Source organism: Hyperolius riggenbachi, chromosome 1 (genome assembly GCF_040937935.1).
Source record: "Hyperolius riggenbachi isolate aHypRig1 chromosome 1, aHypRig1.pri, whole genome shotgun sequence".
Classification (NCBI taxonomy): domain Eukaryota; kingdom Metazoa; phylum Chordata; class Amphibia; order Anura; family Hyperoliidae; genus Hyperolius; species Hyperolius riggenbachi.
Genome location: NC_090646.1, coordinates 652,860,601 through 652,888,306, shown reverse-complemented (window position 1 = coordinate 652,888,306; position 27,706 = coordinate 652,860,601). Strand labels below are relative to the sequence as shown.

Sequence of the window (27,706 nt, the reverse complement as noted above, 5' to 3'; positions counted from 1 at the left end):
CAGATTGATTCCCTTGGAGGCAGAGCTGCAGCTTAAAGCTCTGCTTCCTTAGGGCAGCAAAATCCACCACCAGGAAAGTCGTGGATTTTGCCGGGGGTGTTAGGGGTGATTTATGGAGATGTCAGCCGCAGGGATGCAGCATTTTAGGAGGGGCAATTAGGTTGAAGAGGCAGACAATGGGTTAACATCCTGTGTTTACAAATTAGCTGCTCTGCCAAGGCTAACGAACACAGCTGAGAGATCAAATGACAGTTGTGATAACTTGCAGCTCAGGGGGAAACTACTAGACAAGCTCCAGTGCATGAGTTCAGATACACTTTAAGGATCTGGCACAACGGATCCTTGACGACCCTCGATGCCTGAGCAAGATCAATGGGCAGCTACTGTACACACTGAACGAACAGTCATTATCGGCCATTTTGGCAGACGGTTATTGCATGTTTGCACGCTAACTTAACCAGCTGAGCGGTCTGGACGAGCTCAGCTCGTCCAACACCGCCAGCGGCTGCCGCTCAGGCCCTGCTGGGCCGATTTTAATGAAATAAAAAGCAGCACACGCAGCCAGCACTTTGCCAGCCGCGTGTGCTGCCTGATCGCCGCCGCTCTGCGGCGATTCGCCGCGAGCAGCGGCGAAAGAGGGTCCCCCCAGCCGCCTGAGCCCAGCGTAGCCGGAACAAAAAGTTCCGGCCAGCGCTAAGGGCTGGATCGGAGGCGGCAGACGTCAGGACGTCGGCTGACGTCGATGACGTCACTCCGCTCGTCGCTATGGCGATGATATAAGCAAAACAAGGAAGGCCGCTCATTGCGGCCTTCCTTGTTTATTCTGGGCGCCGGAGGCGATCGGAAGATCGCCTCCGGAGCGCCCTCTAGTGGGCTTTCATGCAGCCAACTTTCAGTTGGCTGCATGAAATAGTGTTTTTTTTATTTAAAAAAAACCCTCCCGCAGCCGCCCTGGCGATTTAATCAGAACGCCAGGGTGGTTAAAACGGGGAGTGACTGCAGTATTACTGCAGTGTAAAAGTGCTCGGTTTAATAGGGGGGAATGGTGGTGCAGACAGTGGATAGCTCTCTCGCCTTGCAGCACTGGGTCCCGATGCAAATCTTGGCCAGGGCACTATCTGCATGTGGTTTGTATGTTCTTTTGGTGTTTGTGTGGGTTTCCTCCTGTCACTCTCCTGTTTCCTCCCACTTCCAAAAAACATGCAAATAAGTTAACTGGCTTCCCCCTAAAATTGGCCGTAGGATACGATGGACATATGAGTGTGGTAGGGATTAGATTGTGAGCTCCGCTGCGGGGCAGATAGTCCCAAGACAATATACTCTGTACAGAAGATGTCAACACTATATAACTACTAACTAATAATAATAAATACAATCCTGCGGTGATCGTTTGTTTCCAATCACCATGTAATCAATTGTAAACAAGTGGTTGTGCCCTTTAATGACCAAATTCCTGCTAACCAATCCGATGGTATTGATCTGAAAATATGGATCAAATGATTGATCAGCTGTCAAATTGTACCTCTAATGGGCATCTTTACTTTTTCACAGTAGCTAATTTCTGCTGCGGGTTTCATGCCGCCATGGGAGCTGCCATCTTGCTGGTGACATCAGCACTGAATACAGAACAGGGAGAGTTCACAGCTATTTATTAGCTCAGCTCACCAGTAGAAAGAGTTATGCGTCAGAGAAAAGGTTCTACTCATTGCTTTGCTTGTCAAAGGTTTTCTAAAATCCTCCTGACATAAATGAATAAACCGTGAAACGTACGGGGCGGAGGCACTTATATTTCGCCAGTTTCCCGCGATTGCGATCGGCAAGAACTGGCTACATTGCAGAGAACAGGGATGGAGTCACGTGCGGCATATCAATGGGAGTGTTGGGTCGGTAAGAGCGCGGGAAAACAAGAACCCCCCCCCTCGCTATCGAGACGCCCTCGTCCTACACTTCCTTCTGTTTTCGCCTCTTGAAAGAAAGAAATTGAATTTTTAAGCACAGCGAACAAGGGATTAGCAATCGGCAGCCCCTCAGCTCTTTGTCTTTTTTTTTGGGCGAATCCCATTTAATCATGCACTTTAATATTAAGTGAGGTCTGGTTACGCCGCCTGTCTGCGCGCGTCGTCACGGATACAGACGGAGATGAGGGAGATAGAACGCAAGTCGGTGCAATTCTGAAGAAGTGTTTCAATTACCCTTTCTGAAGCCTTGAAAGAGCCAGCTTTAATTTGATGTGAAAAGTCATTGGGGGCGCACACATGAGAAAATCCTCTCCATTGTGCGCGCTGATCGGATCACACTGCGAGAGGGGAAAAAAGAGAGGCGAGAGGGAAAGCGCAATTAGGTGTTGCTGTGCTGTTGCAGATTTAGCCGCCGTGTGTAATGATACGGCGTGTTTATCTTCTACACCATCACCTGTACTTCAAAAACGCATTTCGCGCGGCGGCAGAAACAGAAAAATAAGGGTTCAATTTACATCTTGGGAAAGTCTGATGTACAGTTTGGCTTTTATAGCAGACCTGAACAAAAACAACTTATGATATAATGAATTGTATGTTTAGTACGGATAACGAATAGAACATTAGCAGCAAAGAAATGAGTCTCATTTTTTTATTTTCAGTTCTATAGCTTTATTTTTAATAACATTGCAGCATTTTGTCATAGTTGCAGTTTGGAAACCACACTCTGTCTTTTAAGCTATAAAACAAAGCAGGAATAATGACCCTTGGACTTCTCTGCAGTAAAACCTTATCTCAAGCTGTTTCTCACTGTTTCTAGGCTGTTAAAGTGCTACAGAAAACAGGACTGTATTCGGAGAGAGATATAGAGGCTGCCATATTTATTGCCTTTTAAAGAATACCATTTACCTGGCAGCCCGCTGATCTATTTGGCTGCAGTAGTGTCTGAATCACACCACAAACAAGCATTCAGCTTATTTTGTCAGATCTGACAATAAAGTCAGAAACACCTGATCTGTTGCATGCTTGTTCAGGGTCTATGGCTAAAAGATGCGGAGGACAGCCGGGCAACTGGTATTGCTTAAAAGAAAATAAATATGGCAGCCTCCATATACCCCTCGCTTCAGTTGCCCTTTAAACTCCACCCACTCTAGAGAACAATAGCAGATACGTGTGACATGATCTTCGATGAAATTGTCTTTTGCATGTCCTGATGAAGTATGATTACCAAAATATGGTAAGCATCTCTTAATTTTGTTCCAGAAGACAGAAAACTCTTTGTGGGTATGCTCAACAAGCAGCAGTCAGAAGACGACGTCCGCCGGCTATTCGAAGCTTTCGGAAACATTGAGGAGTGTACAATCTTACGAGGACCAGATGGAAACAGCAAAGGTATGGAAGCCCCACACAGAGAAGTGACAGAACCAATAACCGGTGTACAAAAACTAGCAGAAAGCTTCTTCTCAACTTGTCCCAGAAACCCCTCCCATTTTCCCTCTCCACAAGTCAGCTCAAATGCAACTGCTCCTCCCCTTTCTTTGGAGATCACAGACAGGTCCAGCTATTGGATAGCTCCACCTCCGCGGTCCTCGTGGTTCACACACTTCTCCCTCCACTCTGACGACTGCATAGAATGATTTATCTCTGACACTAGAAACATGCATAAGTGGTAGAAAATTACTTTTTTTTCATTATAAATTATCCATTCATGTTTTCTTGCAGTCTAGCTTTTCACTTTATAAATTGCTTAATTTAGTCATTTATTTTTTTAATGGTACCTCCACTTTGGTTAACCAGGATTAAAGTGACACTAATGTGAAAAAAAATAAATTATGATATTATGAATTGGTTGTGTAATACGGATAATATTTTCAGTTATATATATATATATATATATATATATATATATATATATATATTTTTTTTTTTTTATAACATTGCATCATTGCATTTAATATTTACAGTTTACACATTACACTCAGCATGCTGAATGAGTTCACAGAGCAGTCTAATGACATTTTGAAGTTTCCTCTGCAGAAAAAGCAAAATACAGTGACAGACAGTTGAGCTGATAAGCTTCAGAAGGCAGAGCGCTCTGTGACTTTGAAAGTCAGAGAAGCTCTTTTGCATGGATAACTGGAGTTTCTTAAAGTGAACCTCTAGACTACAAATCTACTCAGCAGAACTGAAAAGGCTTGCTGTTTCTTTAACAGTTTCACAGAATCAGCACTTTGTTTTTCTTACCAAAGCATCATTTTTAGCTGCATTTTTAGCTAAGTTCCACCCATCAAAAAAAAAAAAAAGCCAGGGCTTTTTTTCCCTGATGCTGTGCAGAGTATGATGGGATTTCCTGTTGTTATTCACGTTGCCTAGCAACTGGGAGATGTGCTCAGCACACAGGACAGTTGGAACTGTGTCTCATGCTCCCTGTCACCTCCTTTCAACCAAAAAGATGGCTGCCATCATGAAATCAAACATTTGCCTGTTCTTTTAAAACAGGGTGGGTAAGAGATTATATAACCTATCTATTTTAATTAACATATCTAATGTAACTTAATGACAGTATGTTTGTTTAGGCTGGAGTTCCTCTTTAACTCTTCCTGTACTGGAAACAATATTAGACTCGTATCTTTGCTGCTAATGTTTTATTTCTTAGCCGTACTACACATACAAATCATTATATCAGAAGTTTATTTTCACTTCGGATTCCTTTTAAACCACCCATGTCATTGATTCTTTTATATTTTTGTAGTTTATGACATTTCCAGTTTCCTTGCAGCCGCAGTGATAGGCTACTTTCTGGTGATCAGAGCAGCAAGGATTGTTTTTGTCTGTTTTGCACCTTCTGCCGTAAATGCTCCATTTATTAGTGTAGAAGTATTGGCATCAAAAAGGATATCAGAATCCCAAATGTCTGCCCAATTGCCACGGAATTCAGATAGATCGAGTTTCCCGTCGGAAATCGTTTTCCTGCAACGGTACGCAGGAATTGGAAATCAGAGTGCAAATCTCTGAATGTCGCGGAAATACCGCATTACCGAGACTCGGAAATTTTAGGCCACTCAGTAGACTCAGAAGTATTGGACCAATCAAAGCATGCAGATGTGTGCCACGAAAATTGGAACACCACAGAAATTTTAGACCAATCACAAGACTCGAAAACTGCTGATTTCTGCTGTAAACCTCTACATTCTCTGATTATTATTATTATTTAGTATTTATATAGCGCCGACATATTACGCAGCGCTGTACAGTATATATATATATATCTTGTCACTAACTGTCCCTCAAAGGAGCTCACAATCTAATCCCTACCATTGCCATATGTCTATATTATGTAGTGTAAGTACTGTAGTCTAGGGTCAATTTCAGGGGGAGCCAATTAACTTAACTGTATGTTTCGACTCTGAAGTATTTGGCCAATCGGAGAATTCTGAAGTGTACAGAAGATGTCCGAATAATAGCGTATGCCCTCAAAATATATCAGATTCTACAAAACAACTTTTTTTTTAAAATGACGTAACTTTATTTACAAATATTACAAAAATAGAAATTCCACGAAAATTGGAAATCGTCATCTGCAGAAATCGGAATTCCGTCTGAATCAGAAATCGTGATTTCCGACCAAGGCTACTAAACCTCTAACCTGCATGCTTGTTCAGGGTCTATGGTTGCTTAGTCTAACTGCTAAAAGAGTGCAAACAAGTATGGAGGCTGGTCAGCATTTTTGTCTAGACCCTAGTTCCCCAACTCTGTCTTCTAGGCCCACCAACAGTACATGTTTTGCAGGAAACCACACACAATCACAGGTGAGGTAATTAGTGTCTCAACAGAGCTGATTAACTACCTTTGTGGATTTCCACAAAACATGCACTGTTGGTGGGCCTTGAGGAGAGGGTTGTGGAACACTGGTCTAGACCCTTTACAGGGAGTTCAAAAATGAAATACTAAGTATCACCCCCAATGAGGCAATGGATAAGTCCAAAACCTGTCAGATCTTTCAGATTATTTACAGCCTACTGTAAGTTATTCTTATTTATTGTATTTATAAAGGGTTAATGTATTACGCAGCACTGGACAATAAATGCATACAATGATACAAAGCAGTACAGACTTAAAGGGGAACTGAAGTAAGAGGTATATGGAGGCTGCCATATTTATTTCCTTTTAATCAATACCAGTTGCCTGGCAGCCCTGCTGGTCTATTTCTCTGCAGTAGTATCTGAATAACACCAGAAACAATCATGCAGCTAGTCTTGTCAGATCTGACTTTAAAGTCTGAAACACCTGATCTGTTGCATGCTTGTTCAGGGGCTATGGCTAATAGTATTAGAGGCAGAGGATCAGCAGGGCTGCCAGGCACATGGTATTGCTTGAAAGGAAATAAACATGGCAGCCTCCATATACCTCTCTCTTCAGTTTCCCTTTAACAAGGTTATACAGCATAGGACAAAGCTAAAGCTAGGCAAACAGGGTACAAGATACATGATCATGTGATTAGGGATGGTTAGGTAGGCCCAGTAATACAAGTACGAGGCAGTCATAGGAAAGGAGCACACGATCATGTAGACTACACTAGGGAAGGGAGAGGGTACAAGATACATGATCATGTGATTTGGGCTGGTTAGGTAGGTCCAGTAATACAAGTACAGGCTGTCATAGGAAAGGAGCACACAATCATGTAGAATACACTAGGGAAGGGAGCGGGTACAAGATACATGATCATGTGATTTGGGCTGGTTAGGTAGGGCCAGTAATACAAGTACGAGGTGATCATAGGAAAGGAGCACAGGATCTTGTAGAATACACTAGGGAAGGGAGAGGGTACAAGATACATGATCATGTGATTTGGGCTGGTTAGGTAGGCCCAGTAATACAAGTATGAGGCAGTCATAGGAAAGGAGCACACGATCATGTAGAATACACTAGGGAAGGGAGAGGGTACAAGATACATGATCATGTGATTTGGGATGGTTAGGTAGGGCCAGTAATACAAGTACGAGGCGGTCATAGGAAAGGAGCATACAATAATGTACAATACACTAGGGACGGGAGAGGGTACAAGATACATGATCATGTGATTTAGGGCTGGTTAGCTAGGCCCAGTAATACAAGTATGAGGCAGTCATAGGAAAGGAGCACAGGATCTTGTAGAATACACTAGGGAAGGGAGAGGATACAAGATACATGATCATGTGATTTGGGCTGGTTAGGTAGTTCCAGTAATACAAGTACGAGGCGGTCATAGGAAAGGAGCACACGATCATGTAGAATACACTAGGGAAGGGAGAGGGTACAAGATACATGATCATGTGATTTGGGCTGGTTAGGTAGGCCTAGTAATACAAGTACAGGCTGTCATAGGAAAGGAGCACACAATCATGTAGAATACACTAGGGAAGGGAGAGGGTACAAGATACATGATCATGTGATTTGGGCTGGTTAGGTAGGCTCAGTAATACAAGTACGAGGCAGTCATAGGATAGGAGCACATGACCATGTAGAATACACTAGGGAAGGGAGAGGGTACAAGATACATGATCATGTGATTTGGGTTGGTTAGGTAGGCCCAGTAATACAAGTACGAGGCGGTCATAGGAAAGGAGCACACAATCATGTAGAATACACTAGGGAAGGGAGAGGGTACAAGATACATGATCATGTGATTTGGGCTGGTTAGGTAGGCTCAGTAATACAAGTACGAGGCAGTCATAGGATAGGAGCACATGACCATGTAGAATACACTAGGGAAGAGAGAGGGTACAAGATACATGATCATGTGATTTGGGCTGGTTAGGTAGGTCCAGTAATACCAGTACGAGGCAGTCATAGGAAAGGAGCACACGATCATGTAGAATACACTAGGGAAGGGAGAGGGCACAAGATACATGATCATGTGATTTGGGCTGGTTAGGTAGGCTCAGTAATACAAGTACGATGCAGTCATAGGAAAGGAGCACATGACCATGTAGAATACACTAGGGAAGGGAGCGGGTACAAGATACATGATCATGTGATTTGGGCTGGTTAGGTAGGTCCAGTGATACAAGTACGAGGCGGTCATAGGAAAGGAGCACAGGATCTTGTAGAATACACTAGGGAAGGGAGAGGGTACAAGATACATGATCATGTAATTAGGGCTGGTTAGGTAGGCCCAGTAATACAAGTACGAGGCAGTCATAGGAAAGGAGCACACAATCATGTAGAATACAGTAGGGAAGGGAGAGGGTACAAGATACATAATCATGTGATTTAGGCTGGTTAGATAGGCTCAGTAATACAAGTACGAGGCAGTCATAGGAAAGGAGCACACTATCATGTACAATACACTAGGGAAGGGAGAGGGTACAAGATACATGATCATGTGATTTGGGCTGGTTAGGTAGGCCCAGTAATACAAGTACGAGGCAGTCATAGGAAAGGAGCACAGGATCTTGTAGAATACACTAGGGAAGGGAGAGGGTACAAGATACATGATCATGTGATTTGGGCTGGTTAGGTAGGGCCAGTAATACAAGTAGGAGGCAGTCATAGGAAAGGAGCACACAATCATGTAGAATACACTAGGGAAGGGAGAGGGTACAAGATACATGATCATGTGATTTGGGGCTGGTTAGGTAGACCCAGTAATACAAGTAGGAGGCAGTCATAGGAAAGGAGCACACAATCATGTAGAATACACTAGGGAAGGGAGAGGGTATAAGATACATGATCATGTGATTTGGGCTGGTTAGGTAGTTCCAGTAATACAAGTACGAGGCGGTCATAGGAAAGGAGCACACGATCATGTAGAATACACTAGGGAAGGGAGAGGGTACAAGATACATGATCATGTGATTTGGGCTGGTTAGGTAGGCCTAGTAATACAAGTAGGAGGAAGTCATAGGAAAGGAGCACACAATCATGTAGAATACACTAGGGAAGGGAGAGGGTACAAGATACATGATCATGTGATTTGGGGCTGGTTAGGTAGACCCAGTAATACAAGTAGGAGGCAGTCATAGGAAAGGAGCACACAATCATGTAGAATACACTAGGGAAGGGAGAGGGTACAAGATACATGATCATGTGATTTGGACTGGTGAGGTAAGCTCAGTAATACAAGTACGAGGCAGTCATAGGAAAGATGCACACGATCATGTAGAATATACAAGGGAAGGGAGGACCTAAAAAAGGCTTACAATTTAAGGGGATGAGTGATGGACACACTGCGTAAGTGACAGCAACATAGCAGACAAGTACATTTTTGGTGCATTTTACTTATAAATATTTATTTTACTTTTGTTGTTGTTGTTGTTCTTCAGTATTATTGTCCTTTAAACATCCATGCCTAGTGTGTGGCAGTTATAGATCACTCTCAGATCAGATTTAGCCTGGCAGGGGTCTATCTGATATCAAATCTGATTGCCATTTATAAGTGTATTGCTACCTTTTAAAGCGGACCTGAACTCAGAACTTCCTCTCTGCTCTAAAAGAGAAGCAACAGCATAACAACCTTTACAGAAAAAACATTTGTTTGTTACAGCTGATACAAATCCTGCAATACATCTGCAGTGGGTCTACTTCCTGCTTTCATGGAAGCGGGCGTAGGGTTAACATCCTGTGTTTACCAATTAGCTCTCTGCCATGGCAGTCAGCTGAAACAACTGAAGAGATCAAATTACAACTTGTGCTTAGTCACAGATGAGGGGGAATTAGACAGGCTAAACTCTCTAAATACATACAGGGTGCATTTCTCTCTGTTTTCCTTCTGTCTTGTGCAAGAGTTCAGGTCCACTTTAAACCTTAGTTTTCAGTATATGGATGGGCCCTTTAAATTTCAAACAGCGGCCATATGGTGGTTTATGTTGACTAGAAGGATTACATCAAGAGACACCACAACGATAAGTAGACAAACGTCTCTGGCTCCCTCTCCCCTTTAACCGAATGAATCATTTTTGTAGACTTCCTGGAACTGTCAGATCAACAATATTCCGTCTCCCAGCACAAAACAAATTCTGTAATCCGACAAACCTCCCCAGGATAAATCACATTTAATGAGAGTTTATCCACTGATCTACGTATGTGTCTTGACAAGTTCTTTGTCCGTAAACTTTCCCTCAGCTGGAATCAACATTGACTGCGCAAACTTTTATTCATACAACAATTAATCGCTCCAAAGCTGCAAGAAAGGAGCAGATTACAGGAAGAGAAAGAAAACAGTGCCAGCTGGCTTCTGTTTACCACAATGCCTAGGTGGGCAAGACGGATGATTGAGGAAGACTTTCTAGTCTAAAGTTGGTTTCCAAACAAAGACAACTGGTTTTTTTTATTTTCTTAAATGTAGTCAGGGAATATAAATAATGAACACTGGTTTATTAGACAGGATAATTTAGGCAGCAGAGGCGTAGCTATGGGGGGGCGTGGGGGACATATGTCCCTGGGCACAGCACTGTTAGGGCGCACAGCACGTTTACGTGTGTGAGACTCGGCTCACTGGCTGCCCAAAGTGCCCCTGCTTCTCTCCTTCCCTCTGCAGAGGAGTGCAGAAGCGTTAACAGCAGCAGAAAAAGCGGGAAACATCTGTCTATCTAAAGTGGGGCACATCTGGCTATCTAAATAGGGAGAAGGGGGGCATATCTGGCTAATTAGGGCGAAGGGGGGCATATCTGGCTATTTAAATAGGCAGAAGGAGGGCATATCTGGCTATTTAAATAGGGAGAAGGGCGGCATATCTGGCTATTTAAATAGGAAGAAGGGGGGCATATCTGGCTATTTAAAGGAGGGCACAGCTGGCTATCTACACAGAGGAAGTGGACACATTTGGCTATCTAAAAGGGGGGCACATATAGCTATCTATAGGGGGAAGGTCACATCTGGCTATCTAATCACCTTTCTACATTTGACTCCATCCATGACCATGACCATATTCTGATGCATGGCCACACCCATGTTGTCCAGAGGGGGGGGGGGAGGCAAAAACTTTTGTCCCTAGGCGCTGAAAACTCAAGCTCCGCCTCTGTTAGGCAGCCATTAGCAGCACAAGGTGGGATGAACAACAGCCCAAGAACTAAAAAATCAATGATACACAGAATGGTATATAGATAATGTAATAGAGACACCTACAGGATGGAGGCATAAACAGCAATGGATCAGGGTGTGGTAACCGGGGCGTAACTAGTGGGGAGCAGCCACTGTGACCGCAGGGGGGGGTGGCAGAGCTGTAAGGGGGCCCAACTACTACTTAACTCCCTCTGATAAAGGGGTCCATCCTTCAGATCAGGTGTTTGGGGGTGACACTTGTTATGGGTGTGAAGATTACAATCTCCACACTTGTTTTAGGACCCCTGCAAGATGGGCCCCAGGCTGTGAGGGTCACTAGGGGTAGGCAAGGGAAAGGGTGTAAACATTGGAGGGTCCATGAAAGTTTTGCTGGGGGCCCTCTTGATCTGTAGTTACGCCCCCGTGTGGTAGTCAGGTGGCCTGGACAGGTACGGCAGGGGTGGGGGAGGGGGAGTTGTGGCTTGAAACTGAAGCATTAAGAGTCTGAGAGGGATGTCAGCTGACGTCAAGGCTAGTTCTAGAAGATCAGTTTAAAGCACGATAAAGTGGAACCCAACGAGCCATGATCCACAAAGTACAATTTACTGAAGTGTGGTGTCTTTAGGGTGTTTCCAAGTACTTCCAGGTCTGCTCCAGATGAGGTGGACGTTGGGCTTTAAAGGATATCATATATTGGCCTCTAGTCACAATCCAGGGCAAAGCATATTGGGGATATGTAAGGTAGATGGGACAAGCATCCCAGAAAGGACATTTGGTAATGCCAATAGAATATTGGCAGAGGCGTATCTAGAGGGGTGCAGGCATGGCTCGAGCCATGTGTGCCACAGCACTATGAGCGCCATGCCTGCTCCTGTGCTGCACCCCAATACCTGCCTCTGCGCTGCGCCGCCATGCCTGCCCCCATACCTCCCCTTCACTCAAACCTCAGGTCAGTTTAGATGTATTATCTGGTGAACATGGCTACCTAACTTACGTATGTAGGGTGCACTTGGCACAGTGTTATAAAACAGGTCAGAGAGGAAATAAGAGATTTCCAAAAAAAGGTAATATTTTCCATGCTAGAAAACACAGGCGACCACAACACATGTACAGGAGAAAGGATGCTGGTTTTAGTGGGGGGCCCAATTTCAATGTTTGCTCTGGGCTCTATATTACCCAAATACTCCCCTGAATATTGGTATTATGCTGTTACCATTATTCTGATGTCTGCCGTGTGATGGTACTTTCATCAGGGATTCTGTTGCTGTTCTCCGTTGATTGACTGTCTCCAGATAATGCCCTTTTCCTTCCTAATGCCTAACCATAACCTTCCTCCAACTTAAACCCCTCCCCCTAATGCAGGGGAGTACTCAAGGGGCGAGGTTCTCACACATGTCTGGCGCAGCTCTGATTAATTGATGGGGCAGTGGTTCATCAAGTAGATCATATTTTTCTGTCCATCCTAAACATTGGCATGGATATGGTCCTGGTGGACTGCAGACAGCCCTGCCCTGATGTAAATTGCTTTCTAAGGCCAAACCCTAACGCCCCCTCGATGTGAATCCATTCCTGATGTCTAACTCTACCTTCCTCACCCTACATACAGCATTTGATAGACACCTAATCTCAGCATACTGTGTTTTCTCTCAACACCTACCCCTAACCTCCTAAACTAAACCTCTTCCTGTACTCTAGCTTCCAAAACCAGCCCTAATAAAATAATGCACTATCCGCATCACTAACCCAAGCCAACACTCACCTTCTGTTGTTTTCTTCCCCCAGTGTGTGGATTTGACCTCTAGTACTTAACAATAGTATAGTCAGGTGCAGGACCAGTTTAAGCTGCACAGGGCAAAGGTAACCTGGGGTCCCACCATCACTGAAGTTAGCCCCCGATCTGGCCAGTGCATGTCCACCACTTTCACAACAGTTGCAATTCACTCACAGTGCTGCATAGGGGATGCGGAAGCCACACGCGTCCGCACTACAGCCCCCACAATCCCTTGCACTGCCACTGATCATACCAGGTGACAGCTCCTAGCCAATAAATGGCCACCTGGTACGAGACATAGGCAATGCAAGGGATTGTGGGAACTGTGCAGACATGTGTGGCCCAGCTTCATATTGCAGGAACCCTGGGAGAAGTTCGGGGGTGACCACCTGGTATTTCAGCTGCACAGGGAGACTGGAAGTTGTTGGGCGCACTGGGGCAAATGCCCCCTTTCCCCTAACAGCAGCATCGTCCCTGGTCAAGCGCTGCCTATCGGTTTTAGCGTGTGAATGTGTCTACTGTCTTCATTATTGAGGTAAGCCACCTCCCCCTTTTTCTGCTCTTACCCCCTCTGTGCTTGTTTCCCTCCTTTTGAGGGTTAAGTCTGGTCACCACGTGACTGATGCCATGTGTCAGGACCTTACTGCTGTTTTTTCAAGACCATCACCCCCCTCTCTGGGTACCCGCGTGGAGTTGGGTTTTTGCATCTCCACCTGCTTCCAGTGGTCGGTTGCTCCCTATGCATCCTCCCCTTGTGAGTATTCATTTTGCCTAATTTTTATTTTTATATTTTATGTGACGTACTACACCATTGGACTCCCGTTGTCTCTGTGTTTTCTTCTGAGGGTGCTTTGCTCACCCTTCCACACAGCTTACCAGGGGTGTTGCGAGGATCCTAAGAAACCCGGGGCTCTATGGACACGCCAGCTGAAAAATGGGTGTGGCCACGCACCAGAATGTAGGAGTGGTCATGGATTTACATGAACTTAACAGCAGTCTTAGCAGGCCTGCCCAGAAAAATGTTGGATGATGCCCCCCCCCCCCCCCCCCATTAATACAAATGGTGCCTCTAGGGGGCATACTAGTGCTGTGGAGTCTCCATAGGGAGCATGCATTGTTGTGTATCCTCACTGTTACTCCCCCCGAACCCCCCTTCTCAGAAGAGTAGCACAGCGGGAGCAACTACTCATCTCCTACATCCACTCTCCAAGTCTGGAGACATCCTCTGTAGCTGGCGATTCTCCCCCTAGCATCTCAGAATCAGGCGCTAGGAGCTCTAGCTTCTGATTCCTTCTCAAACATTAGGGGTAGAAGCCCAGAAGAGATGTCTGCAGACCTGGAGACCAAGCGGCCGAAGGTGAGTACTGCCGCTCGCTGCCTGACTGCCTGGGGGCATCCAGTGCACCCCAGAATAGATCCGGAGCACGTGCCACTGATCTTTGAGGCTAGCAACGCCGCCCCTGCAGAATACCAACTCGTGCCACCTCAATGGGGAAAAATGGCCCATAGTCCCGTCATAGGGGCATATCCCGGTGAAGTTATCGATCCTCCACCAAGTTCTCATCCGGCTGACTCGTGCTTCCTCTAAACAAACATCTCCCTGCCTCATCTTCATCATTTTAATTACTGGGACTGTAGTTTCCTCGACAGATATTTACTGATTCTTAGAAAGGTCACAGAGCCTGCCGATCGATGCGTTTTAATTGCTATATCCATATCTTGCTGTCTAAATCACTGCATGCAAATGACTCACCGCAGAGAGGGAAGGGGAGTGCGTAAATATTATTAACAATTTGGCTGCAGACTCCCGCTGGAGTGAGGATCCGTCAGGGCCCGTCTCCACTAGCACGGAAACCGGGCCGAATTCGGAGAGTTTCCCCGCAGGCAAATCGCACGGGGAAACTCTCCCATAGGCAACTATGGCGCCACCGGCCGAATCGACTACCCTAGCGATTCGGCCGACACTGGCCACAGTTTTCGCGCGTCTGGCTGCGAATCCCATAGCCGTACATGGCACGGCTCAAGGGATTCGTCTGCTTTCCCGCAGAGCAGGAAGTGCCACCGCGCATCTTGCAGCCGCACGCGGTGGCTAGTGGAAACGGGCCCTCAGAACTCATGATGAGGACAGTTTTATAGACAAGGGAAGGACTGTGAACTAGAGAAGCCCTCCTAACAAATGAGGAAAAGGCCACAGTTATTTCCTAGAGAGCATCCATGTTCACAGAGGTAGATGACACAATCTCTTAGCAGTATTTGCAAAGACAGAAAACTGCCATGGCAGTTTTTTTTTGTTTTTTTTTAAGGAGTGTGAATAAACAAGAAAGCCTGAAATTTATGGCACAAATGGTCAGCTTATGTGATTTACGATAATTTTCTGAAAAATTTGGTATAGAAATGAATATAAAATCAAACAGAAAAACGATCGGAAATCAGATCAGACCTGTTAGAAAAAATCGTCTCGACACGTCCTTCTGATGTGAAATTGCATGGTGTGTACCAGGCATTAGACATTTTTTCCTGCTACTCTGTTACAACGTCTGCTGCCTGTGCTGATAATGTAGGTTTTAATTTTACAATAGAAATCTGCTTTAAACGGAAAAAAGTGAGATAAAAAATAAACAAAAGTGAAGGGACATATTGTGCAAAGTGCGTAACAAGTATGCCATGAATCAGGGGCGTAGCAATTGGGGGTGCAGATGTTACGCCCATACCAGGGCCGAGGGGCCCTCCCTCAACTGCAGTATTAGCTCATCTATTGGTCCTGTGCTGGTAATAATCACTCCTATAGATGCCTTATATAGTAGTAATCATTAACAAACTGTTCCCTATCCCCTTCTTACTCCTCTGACACTGTGGTTGTCCTTGGCAGGTTTTGGTGCACCGTATCAATTGTTGTGTATAGAGTGCTTGGGAGGGGGGGGGGGCATTGTAAAAAACTTTCACTGAGGGCCATAGCTCCTTCGCTACGCCACTGCCATGAATATATGTAATGTTATTCCTCCTTGCTCAATCATTGCCGAACAATGGCATAACTGGTTAATGCAGAAGGAATATATTGTACAAAATGTTGGATTTTATAAATATTTGCATACTGCGGTGGTTCTTGATAGATACTCTCATCTCCTGGAACGGTTTGGCTGATTTTCTTTGTTTACATTTTGAGATTAATCATTAAAGTGTTAGTGAACTCAGAGTACTTATTTCTAGGCACACATCCAGAAACACCATCTAACAGCTCGGTAATCAGAGCGCCGAAACGTTTTCTGTTTTTAGATGGAATGAAGCTCCTGAACTAAAAATCCCATCTTATGGTAAACTTTTGATCACATGACCAGAAATATCAAGTTTGAGGAAGTTAGAAGCAGCACACATTCTAGGTATGCCTGCTCCTGCCTGGATTGCATCATCCTGTTGTTCACACCACAAGGAGGTGTGGCACAGACTGAAGACTGTAGGCTCAGGGGTGTAACTAGAAATCACTGGGCCCCCCCTGCAAAACTTTAAATGCCCCCCCCCCCACCTTCGTTGTATGTATGATTGCTTATCAGTGACTGCGCTGATGCAGTCATTAGAACAGTTGTGCAGAGAGCAGAAAGCGTTTTTCTCTCAATGCCCAGACTCATCAAGCATCACTACAGTTCACAGCACTTGGGGAAGGGTTGCGAGGTTGGGGGCAGAACTTTGCGCACAAGACCCTGCTGAACACTGATTAGGGACTGTCTACAAATCTTTGCCTGATTCCTTATCAGTCCGTGGCTGAACAGATGCAGTCATTACAGCAATTGTGCAGAGAGCAGAAAGTTTTTTTCTCTTTGCGCCCTTAGTTGTCAGTCTCTCAGGACAGGGAAAATAAACTTCTCACTCCATGAGGCCCCCTGCGGCTTCTGGGCCCCCTACGGCTGCAACCCTTGCAGGATCTATTGTTACGCCCCTGTGTAGGCTTTAAAGGATACCCGAAGTGACGTGTGACATGATGAGATAGACATGTGCATGTACAGTGCCTTCCACACAAATAACTGCTGTGTTCCTTTTTTTCTTTCTCTGCCTGAAAGAGTTAAATAAAAGGTATGTAAGTGGCTGACTCAGTTCTGACTCAGACAGGAAGTGACTACAGTGTGACCCTCACGGATAGGAAATTCAACCTATAAAACACTTTCCTAGCAGAAAATGGTCTGGAACTCAGCACTTCTTTGCTCTAAAAAGTTGCATACAGCATTAAGATTGCAGTACAGCATTCACACAGTTAAACACAGCAGTTTGCTCTGCACTGGAAAGCCCCTTCAGCTTATGATCTGCATCTGAAGAGGAGATAACATTATTTTTTGTTCACATTCCTCTGTTTGCTACATTCCTAGCTGAGCTAAATAGGATCTCTCTCTCTCTCTCTCTCTGCTTCTAGCATGCACACAGTTCAGAAGAGCTCTTTAGAAGATTTAATTTGAATTACAGCAACTGAATCAAATGCAATGGCAGCTTTCAGAGCAGATAAACTGGACTTTGGGAATTTGTAATTTGTAAATGGACAATATTAGCAAAAAAACATTGCCTGTGTGCGTGTGTGTGTGTGTGAATCAAGATGCATATGCAGCTATGAAGAGCGATGTGTGTGTTGTGTGTGTGTGTGTGTGTGTGTGTGTGTGTGTGTGTATGTGTTTTGTCTGTGTGTGTGTGTGTGTGTGTATGTGTGTCAATCAAGATGCATATACAGCTATGAGGAGCGGTGTGTGTGTGTGTGTGTGTGTGTTGTCTGTCTGTGTGTGTGTGTTATGTGTGTGTGTGTCAATCAAGATGCGTATACAGCTATGAAGAGCGGTGTGTGTGTGTGTTGTCTGTGTGTGTGTGTTCTGTGTGTGTGTGTTGTCTGTGTGTGTGTGTGTTAATCAAGATGCATATACAGCTATGAGGAGCGGTGTGTGTGTGTGTGTGTGTGTGTGTGTGTGTGTGTGTGTGTGTGTGAATCAAGATGCATATACAGCTATGAGGAGTGATGTGTGTGTGTGTTGTCTGTGTATGTGTGTGTGTGTGTTCCATGTGTGTGTGTTGTCTGTGTGTGTGTTATGCGTGTGTGTGTAAATCAAGTTGCATATACAGCTATGAAGAGCGGTGTTTGTGTGTTGTCTGTGTGTGTGTTCTGTGTGTGTGTTATATGTGTGTGTGTCAATGAAGATGCATATACAGCTATGCGGAGCGGTGTGTGTGTGTGTGTGTGTGTGTGTGTGTGTGTGTGTGTGAATCAAGATGCATATACAGCTATGAGGAGCGATGTGTGTGTGTGTGTGTGTGTGTACACACACACACACACACACACACACACACACACACACACACACACACACACCACACACACACCACACGCACACACCACACACACACACACACACACTACACACACCACACCCACACACACACACCACACACACACACACACACTCACACACCACACACACACACACCACACACACACACACACACACACACACACACACACACACACACTACACACACCACACACACACACTACACACACCACACACACACACACACACGCACACACACACACACACACGCACACATGCACACACACACACTACACGCACGCACACACACACACACACACACACACACACACACACACACACACACACACACACACACACACACACACACACACACACACACACACACCTATCAGTAGTCACATGTATAAGTCATTTCAGTACAGCTACTATTTTTAGAGAGAGCTTTTTTTATTGCCTCATTGAGATATGTCCTTCATTGCACTGCCACAGAGGAGCCTCAACTCATCTATACAGTATTTTTGCCTTTATGCGATGATTTAGCATTGGTGATTGGCTCTGGTGTGACCCTTTCTTGTGTTTCTCCTCCGTAGGATGTGCGTTTGTCAAATATTCATCACACGCAGAAGCTCAGGCGGCCATTAACACTCTACACGGGAGCCAAACAATGCCGGTGAGTAGTGACAGCATGCTGCACGGTCCTCTGAAAAGAGCGTGTTAGATTTACCATTACAATTTTGTCCGCACTATTCCTCTATGGCCACGTGATACATGGCTTGCAGGCTGAGCAGTGGAGAGGGGCCGCAGGACTGGCCTTGGCTGTTTGAAGTTATGTTTTGTTGTATTAGTCACAGAAGAGAACTTGTTCATTCAACTGTTAATGTAACTGCGGATGTGGACATGTATTCGCTGGATATTGGCCTTTTCCAAATCACTGTTCTTTGAGTTACACATACAACCAGAAATCTGTCATGTTAAGGCTCATACACACGTCACATTTTTCCAATCGACCAGTTGTTTGGACGTTTGAACGTCCGGTCGTTTGGACATCAAATCGGGTGTATGTACGATCGGTCGTTCAGCTGATAAGACTAGTTTTGACTGATCCGTTTGGCGGTCAAATCCAGTCTTATCAGCTGAACGACCGACTGTACACATGCCTGATTTGATGTCCAAACGACCGGACGTTCAAACGTCCAAACAACCGTTCGTTTGGAAAAATCTTGACGTGTGTATGTACCTTTAGGGCTTGTGTACATGGCATGCAGCGTGAATACGATGCAAATCCACTATGTAAATACAGCGGTGTATGGGCAGATCGACCATGAGACAGATCGCTCTGTGATAGAATCTGATCGGAGAGAGATATGTTGCTTGCCCATACACTGCAGGCCGATGTAATCCCTCAACCGATACCATATGGTGCCCATATATGGTCCAATATTTTCATTTCTTTTTGATTAGATAATTGTGTTCAATCATTCCATTAGATTGAATGTAAACATTTTTCCAACATGTCCGATCGGAACTTTAACAAAAAATGGGATAATCGTTTGTTTAAAAAAAAGGGTCTTTTCAACTTTCATTTGATTTTATCATTTTGGTCAAATAAAGGAGAAAAATCATTTTTATTGTACTGTGTATGGGCACCATAACCCTAACCGACCCCATAACTCTAACCGATACCCCCCAATGGATACCTAACTGACCCCCCCAACTGATGCCTAACCCTATTCCACCTGCCCTCCCCCAACGGATACCTAACTTTGGCCGATCCCCCAAGCATTTCCTAAAGTTGCCTTTTAACGGTACAATTTTCACTAAATGCGATTTTCAATGCAATATGAATGATCATAACTAATCGAAAGGCATTTACTGAACGATTCTTTCTTCAAATTTGAGCATAAAATGTATCCTATTTAGCAATCGAACAAAGAATCATTCGTTATCGATTGCTTTCATAAAGGGCAAATTTTCTATACAATTCAATCATAAAAATTGCATCGAAAGATCGCATTAGGTGAAATTTTTCACAGTAAATGGTTACCTTAAGCCTAACTGACCCCAACCAATGCTTAACCCTATGTAACACCCCTACCCCAACCAATGCCCGATTAAATATATACAAAACTGCAACTATAAATAGCTTCCTGCCCACTATCTGTAGCAAAAAATTGTAGGTCACCCACTATTTTATCGGCAACATGGGCACCTATGGCTGTGTCAAATCTTTCCCAGCACCTCCACCAAATAAATTACCTACTTCAGCATCCCCAAAGTGCTAGACATTGTTGTTTGCATTGCCCATTTATGGTCTCAATTTTGTGACTTAGTTATGGCCAAGATTCCTGAAACCCCCTTATATGTCTATCTAATGTATAAAAGTCCCTTAGGACCACCAGCTGAATGTTATTGAAAATAATATCATGAATTTGTCACTTCCTGTCCTGTAATTGTATATATTGTGCTTCTGTACACAGTACTATATCCTGTGTATATTGTGCTGCTGTCCATGGTACTGTAGCCTATCTGTTCTGTGCTGCTGTCCATGGTACTGTAACCTGTCTGTTCTGTACTGCTGTCCATGGTACTGTAAGCTGCCTGTACTGTGCTGCTGTCCATGGTACTGTAACCTGTCTGTACTGTGCTGCTGTCCATGGTACTGTAACCTGTCTGTACTGTGCTGCTGTCCATGGTACTGTAACCTGTCTGTACTGTGCTGCTGTCCATGGTACTGTAACCTGTCTGTTCTGTACTGCTGTCCATGGTACTGTAAGCTGCCTGTTATGTGCTGCTGTCCATGGTACTGTAGCCTGTCTGTTCTGTGCTGCTGTCCATGGTACTGTAACCTGTCTGTACTGTGCTGCTGTCCATGGTACTGTAACCTGTCTGTACTGTGCTGCTGTCCATGGTACTGTAACCTGTCTGTTCTGTGCTGCTGTGCATGGTACTGTAACCTGTCTGTACTGTGCTGCTGTCCATGGTACTGTAACCTGTCTGTACTGTGTGGCTGTCCATGGCACTGTAACCTGTCTGTACTGTGCTGCTGTCCATGGTACTGTAACCTGTCTGTTCTGTGCTGCTGTGCATGGTACTGTAACCTGTATGTTCTGTGCTGCTGTCCTTGCTACTGTAAGCTGCCTGTTATGTGCTGCTGTCCATGGTACTGTAGCACGTCTGTTCTTTGTTGCTATCCATGGTACTGTAACCTGTCTGTTCTGTGCTGCTGGCCATGGTAATGTAACCTGTCTGTTCTGTGCTGCTGGCCATGGTACTGTAACCTGTCTCTGCTGCTGTCCATGGCTGTTGCTATTCTGCAGTACATTTAAGAACTGGTGAATCTCAAATATGATCATCTCTGTAACAATAGATGCATGTGCATTCTATGTCTCTGTCTGACTATGGACTATTACAGCTTAAGAAAACAGATAACTCAATTCTCTAACAAGGCAGACAAACAGTGCATAAAATCGTCTAGATGCTCACTGAGAATTCCAAGTGTAGGAGAGAATTGGCTCACTATCACCGAAATCTCACTACAGTACTCATATATTAATATTTTAGGTCCTGCATGCTACTCTAGCAATCCACAGGGTTCCTTCAGACACAGGGGTGCTGACTTATCAAGGCAGGTGCAAAGAACGCTAGTTACCAGTCTCTCCCATGCTTCCCTCCACGAGGGCATCATCTGCGGAATTGAAATTAGTCTCTGTGTGCTGCTGTCTGTAGTTCTGCTACTATTACTGAATGTAATATCACTGTATGCCACTGCCAAGTAAGAAGAGGGACTATGGGCACGATGCAATTCACTTTTTCTACAAAGTTTTCTCCTCTGAGATTTTTACACCTTGTCATTAAAATGCCTTATAAGCCACCAGCCAGCCAGAAAATACTCAGAATAATTTCGACAGTACTTTTTTGTCTACTTTTTGGTACTTTTTCAACTGCAGAACTGAAAAGTTATTTTAAATAAAAGATGAAAAACCATCTCCTAGGAGAAAAAGTGAATTGGATCGGGCCCATAGTGTGTTACCCGGAGGAAAGATGGGATAAATAACATTTGCAGTGGGTTGCAAAAGTATTCGGCCCCCTTGAAGTTTTCCACATTTTGTCACATTACTGCCACAAACATGAATCAATTTTATTGGAATTCCACATAAAAGACCAATACAAAGTGGTGTACACATGAGAAGTGGAACGAAAATCATACATGATTCCAAACATTTTTTACAAATAAATAACTGCAAAGTGGTGTGTGCATAATTATTCTGCCCCCTGAGGCAATACTTTGTTGAACCACCTTTTGCTGCAATTACAGCTGCCAGTCTTTTAGGGTATGTCTCTACCAGCTTTGCACATCTAGAGACTGAAATCCTTGCCCATTCTTCTTTGCAAAACAGCTCCAGCTCAGTCAGATTAGATGGACAGCATTTGTGAACAGCAGTTTTCAGATCTTGCCACAGATTCTCGATTGGATTTAGATCTGGACTTTGACTGGGCCATTCTAACACATAGATATGCTTTGTTTTAAACCATTCCACTGTTGCCCAGGCTTTATATTTAGGGTTGTTGTCCTGCTGGAAGGTGAACCTCCGCCCCAGTCTCAAGTCTTTTTCAGTCTCCAAGAGGTTTTCTTCCAAGTTTGCCCTGTATTTGGCTCCATCCATCTTCCCATCAACTCTGACCAGCTTCCCTGTCCCTGCTGAAGAGATGCTGCCACCACCATATTTGACAGTGGGGATGGTGTGTTCAGAGTGATATGCAGTGTTAGTTTTCTGCCACACATAGTGTTTGGATTTTGGCCAAAAAGTTCCATTTTGGTCTCATCTGACCAGAGCATCTTCTTCCACATGGTTGCTGTGTCCCCCACATGGCTTGTGGCAAACTGCAAACTGGACTTCTTATGCTTTCTGTTAACAATGCCTTTCTTCTTGCCACTCTTCCATAAAGGCCAACAGAGTCTCCCACCTGAGCTGTAGATCTCTGCAGCTCATCCAGAGTCACCACGGGCCTCTTAACTGCATTTCTGATCAGCGCTCTCCTTGTTCAGCCTGTGAGTTTAGGTGGACGGCCTTGTCTTGGTAGGTTTACAGCTGTGCCATACTCCTTCCATTTCTGAATGATCGCTTGAACAGTGCTTCGTGGGATGTTCAAGGCTTTGGAAATCTTTTTGTAGCCCAAGCCTGCTTTAAATTTCTCAATAACTTGATCCCTGACCTGTCTTGTGTGTTCTTTGGACTTCACGGTGTTGTTGCTCCCAATATTCTCCTAGACAACCTCTGAGGCCATCACAGATCAGCTGTAGTTGTACTGATATTATATTACACACAGGTGCACTCTATTTAGTCATTAGCACTCATCAGGCAATGTCTATAGGCAACTGACTGCACTTAGATCAAAGGGGGCCGAATAATTACGCACACCCCACGTTGCAGTTATTTATTTGTAAAAAATGTTTGGAATCATGTATGATTTTCGTTCCACTTCTCACATGTACACCACTTTGTGTTGGTCTTTCATGTGGAATTCCAATAAAATTGATTCATGTTTGTGGCAGTAATGTGACAAAATGTGGAAAACTTCAAGAGAGCCGAATACTTTTGCAAACCACTGTATATTGTGCTTTTCTCCTGGCGGGCTCAAAGTGCTTGAGCTGCAGCCACTAGGGACGCACTCAGTAGCAGTCTTGCCTAAGGTCTCCTACTGAATAGGTGCTGACTTACTGAACAGGAAGAGCCAAGATTTGAACTCAGGTCTCCTGTGTCAGAGGCAAAGCCCTTCACCATTACACTTTTCATCATCCACAGCTCTACACTGCTATATACAGGCTGAGAATAGGGTGAAGCTTTCAGTAAGCTGTTGCATATCGTAGGGTTGATTAACAAATAGCGTGCCTTATCAGAGTTTACATGCCTTATCAGAGTTAACATGCTTTGTTGGGGTTAACATGCCTTATCAGAGAAGCATAGCGAGTGCTACAAACTTATGCCTGCTTATTTGCAGTGACGAAAGCTCCACTCGTCCTGCCCTGAGACCCTGCGGGTCGAATCACTTTAAAGGGCATCATCCCTGCACTTTAATTGACCCAATAGGCTGCCTGTCATCTTGACAGGAAACTTGAAAGGCAGCCTATTGGGCCAACCAAAGTGTAGGGATAATGTCCTTTAAAGTGATTGGACCTGCAGGGGCTCAGGGCAGGACGAGTGGAGCTCTCATCATGGCCAATTAGCAGGCATACGTTTTTAGTGCTCGCTATTCTACTCTGATAAGGTGTTTTATCTCTAAGGCACGTTAACTCTGGTAAGGCATGTTAACTCTGATAAGGCATGCTATTTGTTATGGTGAATCAACCCCCATGAGTGTTACAACTGGCCTCTGAACTTATGCTCTGCTCTGACTCATAAGAAACCATCCACTGGTCTCCACCTACCTGGCTCCATCGTGCTTCAGAGGTAGAAATAAAACAAATTTGCAGCAATGAATAATGGGTGCTTTAGACAAGTTAACAGTCTGCTCTGTGCTGCTGTCCATGGTGCTGCTTAAGGAGTAGTGACTACTCTGTCCTGTGCTTATGGAGCTGAGAATATGCATAATAAAATTGGAAATTCATTCATAAAGGTCAAGTTGGGTTGGAGCTGCTTTTTCGAGATTGTGTGTGTGTGTGTGTGTGTGTGTGTGTGTGTGTGTGTGTGTGTGTGTGTGTGTGTGTGTGTGTGTGTGTGTGTGTGTGTGTGTGTGTGTGTGTGTGTGTGTGTGTGTGTGTGTGTGTGTGTGTGTGTGACGGGTTGGGGGGGGGGGGGGTGATGAGCCCTTCTCCAAGCCTGAGGACTCCCTGTTGAAACAAGCACATTCCCAGAGGCCACTAAACCACTTTGATGCACTGCTTCTGGAGCTGCCACTAGTATCCCCTGTGCTGCTGTCCAAAACACCAATCTTGGCGCTATTCTATGGGGCCAGACCTCCTCTTTCAGCATTTCCCTGATATAGCTATGTGGTAGATACCATTCTCGTAGAAAGAAAAAAACAAACAAAACTTGCGCTTGCTACAAAGCCCTGATTGTATTTGGTATTCCGGCTCCGTTCCTGCTCATCTTCTGCGCCCTCCCCAAATTTGTGGATCCTGGTGCTACACAAAGAAGATGTTTTTGAAGTCCCAGCCATCTCCTCCTCCAGCAGATGTACCGAGCTCGTCCGGCCGTGCGTCCGGCGTGTGTATAAACCTCTCGCTCGCTGGAAGAGCTGGCTGGTTTTTGTGTGTGTGTGATGTCGAGCTATATTATTTTAATAAAACGACTATGTGCTTTGCTCGGCACCTCACTGTTTCCAGTGCGGCTAATCCCTGCTGTTTCTAGATCTACTTCTGGTGGCGTGGTGTGTTGCCATGGCAACTGGCATTCAGGCATTATTTCCAAGGTGCGGGATGGCTTCGGGGACCTCGCCGCTTCAGTAAACATTTGCGCATGCCAGCACATCTTATCAGATCTATTTCTCCCAAGACTTTTTTTTTCACCCCCTTATTTTAACTCCTTGGCTGGCCATTGCGCTACCCGCCCTGACACCGCTAAAAAGAAGAGTTAGAAATTCTAGACAGGCTTTAGTCAGTGGAACCTCCGTAGCTGATTTCGGGGTGGAGGACGTCAGTATTCTGGTCAGGTCTCAGGTTCCTCGTCTCTGCAGAAAGCTCTCGTATCTCGGAGACCGCTGAGCACCTGTCTCATCTTTACCGTTGTCCTTGTTTCTACGTACTGTATGTTTTAAGAGAAATTTTTGAAAGGCAGATTTCCGTGTTCTGAATTCTCAACCAGTATAAAGTACAACACCAGCCTGTTCCCTCACATATCCCTGTGTGTTGATCCAGAGGAAGGCGAAAAAACCCTTACAAGGCATGGTCCAATTAGCCCCTAAAGGGAAAAATTCCTTCCCGACTCCAGATGGCAATCAGATAAAATCCCTGGATCAACATCATTAGGCATTACCTAGTAATTGTAGCCATGGATGTCTTTCAACGCAAGGAAAGCATCTAAGCCCCCTTTAAATGCAGGTACACCCAAAGACCCAAAAAGAGGATTTTTAAGTGGACACCTTCCCTAATGTGCTCAGTGGCCCAGCACCAATGCCCAATGACCCAGCCCCCAGATTGTACTGTTTCAACAGGAACAAACCCAACCATTTAACACAAAACAACAAATGTAACCAATTTAATTTCAAGGACCACTATCGCCAAAAAATGTTACATTTAAAATACATTTAAACACATACAAATAAGAAGTAAGTTTATTCCAGAGTAAAATGAGCCATAAATTACTTTTCTCCTGTGTTGCTGTCACCTACAGTAAAGTAGTAGGAATCTGACATTACCGACAGGTTTTGTGCTAGTCCATCTCTTCATGGGAGATTCTCAGCATGGCCTTTATTCTTTATAAAGATATTCCCTGAAAAGGATTTATACAAAGATGCTGGCCAGCCTCCCTGCTCGCTGCACACTTTTTTTGGCAGTTGAATGGAGCAACTGCCATTCACTAAGTGCTTTTGAAAATAAGGAAAGCCCTGAGAATCCCCCATGAGGAGATGGGCTAGTCCAAAACCTGTCGGTTCTGTTAGATATCTATTACCAACTGTAAGTGACAACAACATAGGAAAAAGGTAATTTATGGCTCATTTTACTCTGGAAGAAAAGTACTTCTTATTTGTATGTGTTTACATGTATGTATTGTAAATGTTTTGTTTTTCGTGGTAGCGGTCCTTTAATTGATGGACTGATGGTGCTAGAGTTGGCATGGAATGTTGTGGGGGTGTAATTAAACTTTAAACAGAGGACATTGCTGGCTTTCTCTCTTTTGATGGGGTAGCACTAGTACCTTTACTTCTTGTTAAAAAAAACTGACTTTTTTGATCCCTTACAGTGAAATATGGTCAGGAGAGCTGGAATCAAACCGATTATTTAAAAATAGAAAAACTATTCCATCGCCCGGTTCAGATTCTCTACAGAACATTTCACATAGACATGTCAAGAAGACTGCATGAAAAATAACTGACACATAAGTAGCCAACTGGCCAGCAGGGGCATAACTAGAGGGAAGCAGGCGTGGGGGGGGGGGGGGGGGGCACTAGATCTGTTTTTGGGCCCCCCGACTACTAACCTTCCCTTCCTCCGATACAGGGGACTATACTTCAGAGCAGGTGTTTTTGTGGCTACACTTGTTGTGGGTGTTCAGATCATTATGGCCACATTTGTTTTATAGTCCTTGTGAGATGGGCCCCAAGCCCATGAAGGGTAGGCAAGGGAAGGGGTGTAAACATTTGGGGGCCCCCACAAAGTTTTGCTGGGGTCCCCATGAGTTGTAGTTATGCCACTGGTGGCCAGCGTCCTAGATGACTAATCTCTCCATCATGTCATCTCTGCAAATAACCAGCCAATCAAATTGGGCATTCTCAGCGGATCATGTGATCCTCCTCGTCATGTGACTCTTCTCAGAGCTACAGCAGACAGCAAGTTTCCCTCACAGCAGAGTTTTGCTATCAAGTTTGCCTTCATTAGCTTCAACTTACTTTGAGTACTTTTTTTAATGTGTTCCTCATCCTGAAAAGGTATTTAAAAAAAGAAGAAAAAAGAAGTCATGAGAAGCGTGAACTGTGTCTGGGTTAATGAATGCCGCCATTTA

General features: G+C 44.6%; 1 protein-coding gene across 23 annotated transcripts in view; it reads left to right on the top strand.

Moving 5' to 3' along the window:
* CELF4 (CUGBP Elav-like family member 4) overlaps positions 1-27,706 on the top strand; it is a 1,336,489-nt gene that overhangs the window by 1,101,685 nt on the left and 207,098 nt on the right. For 14 of the 23 annotated variants that reach the window (XM_068252027.1, XM_068251954.1, XM_068252008.1 and 11 more), the window contains exons 4-5: positions 3,219-3,347; positions 18,638-18,717. In XM_068252027.1, the coding sequence (XP_068108128.1) occupies positions 3,219-3,347; positions 18,638-18,717 (209 nt within the window). The remainder of the gene's footprint in view (positions 1-3,218; positions 3,348-18,637; positions 18,718-27,706) is intronic. The other 9 variants (XM_068252032.1, XM_068251978.1, XM_068252019.1 and 6 more) reach the window with 2 other exon arrangements.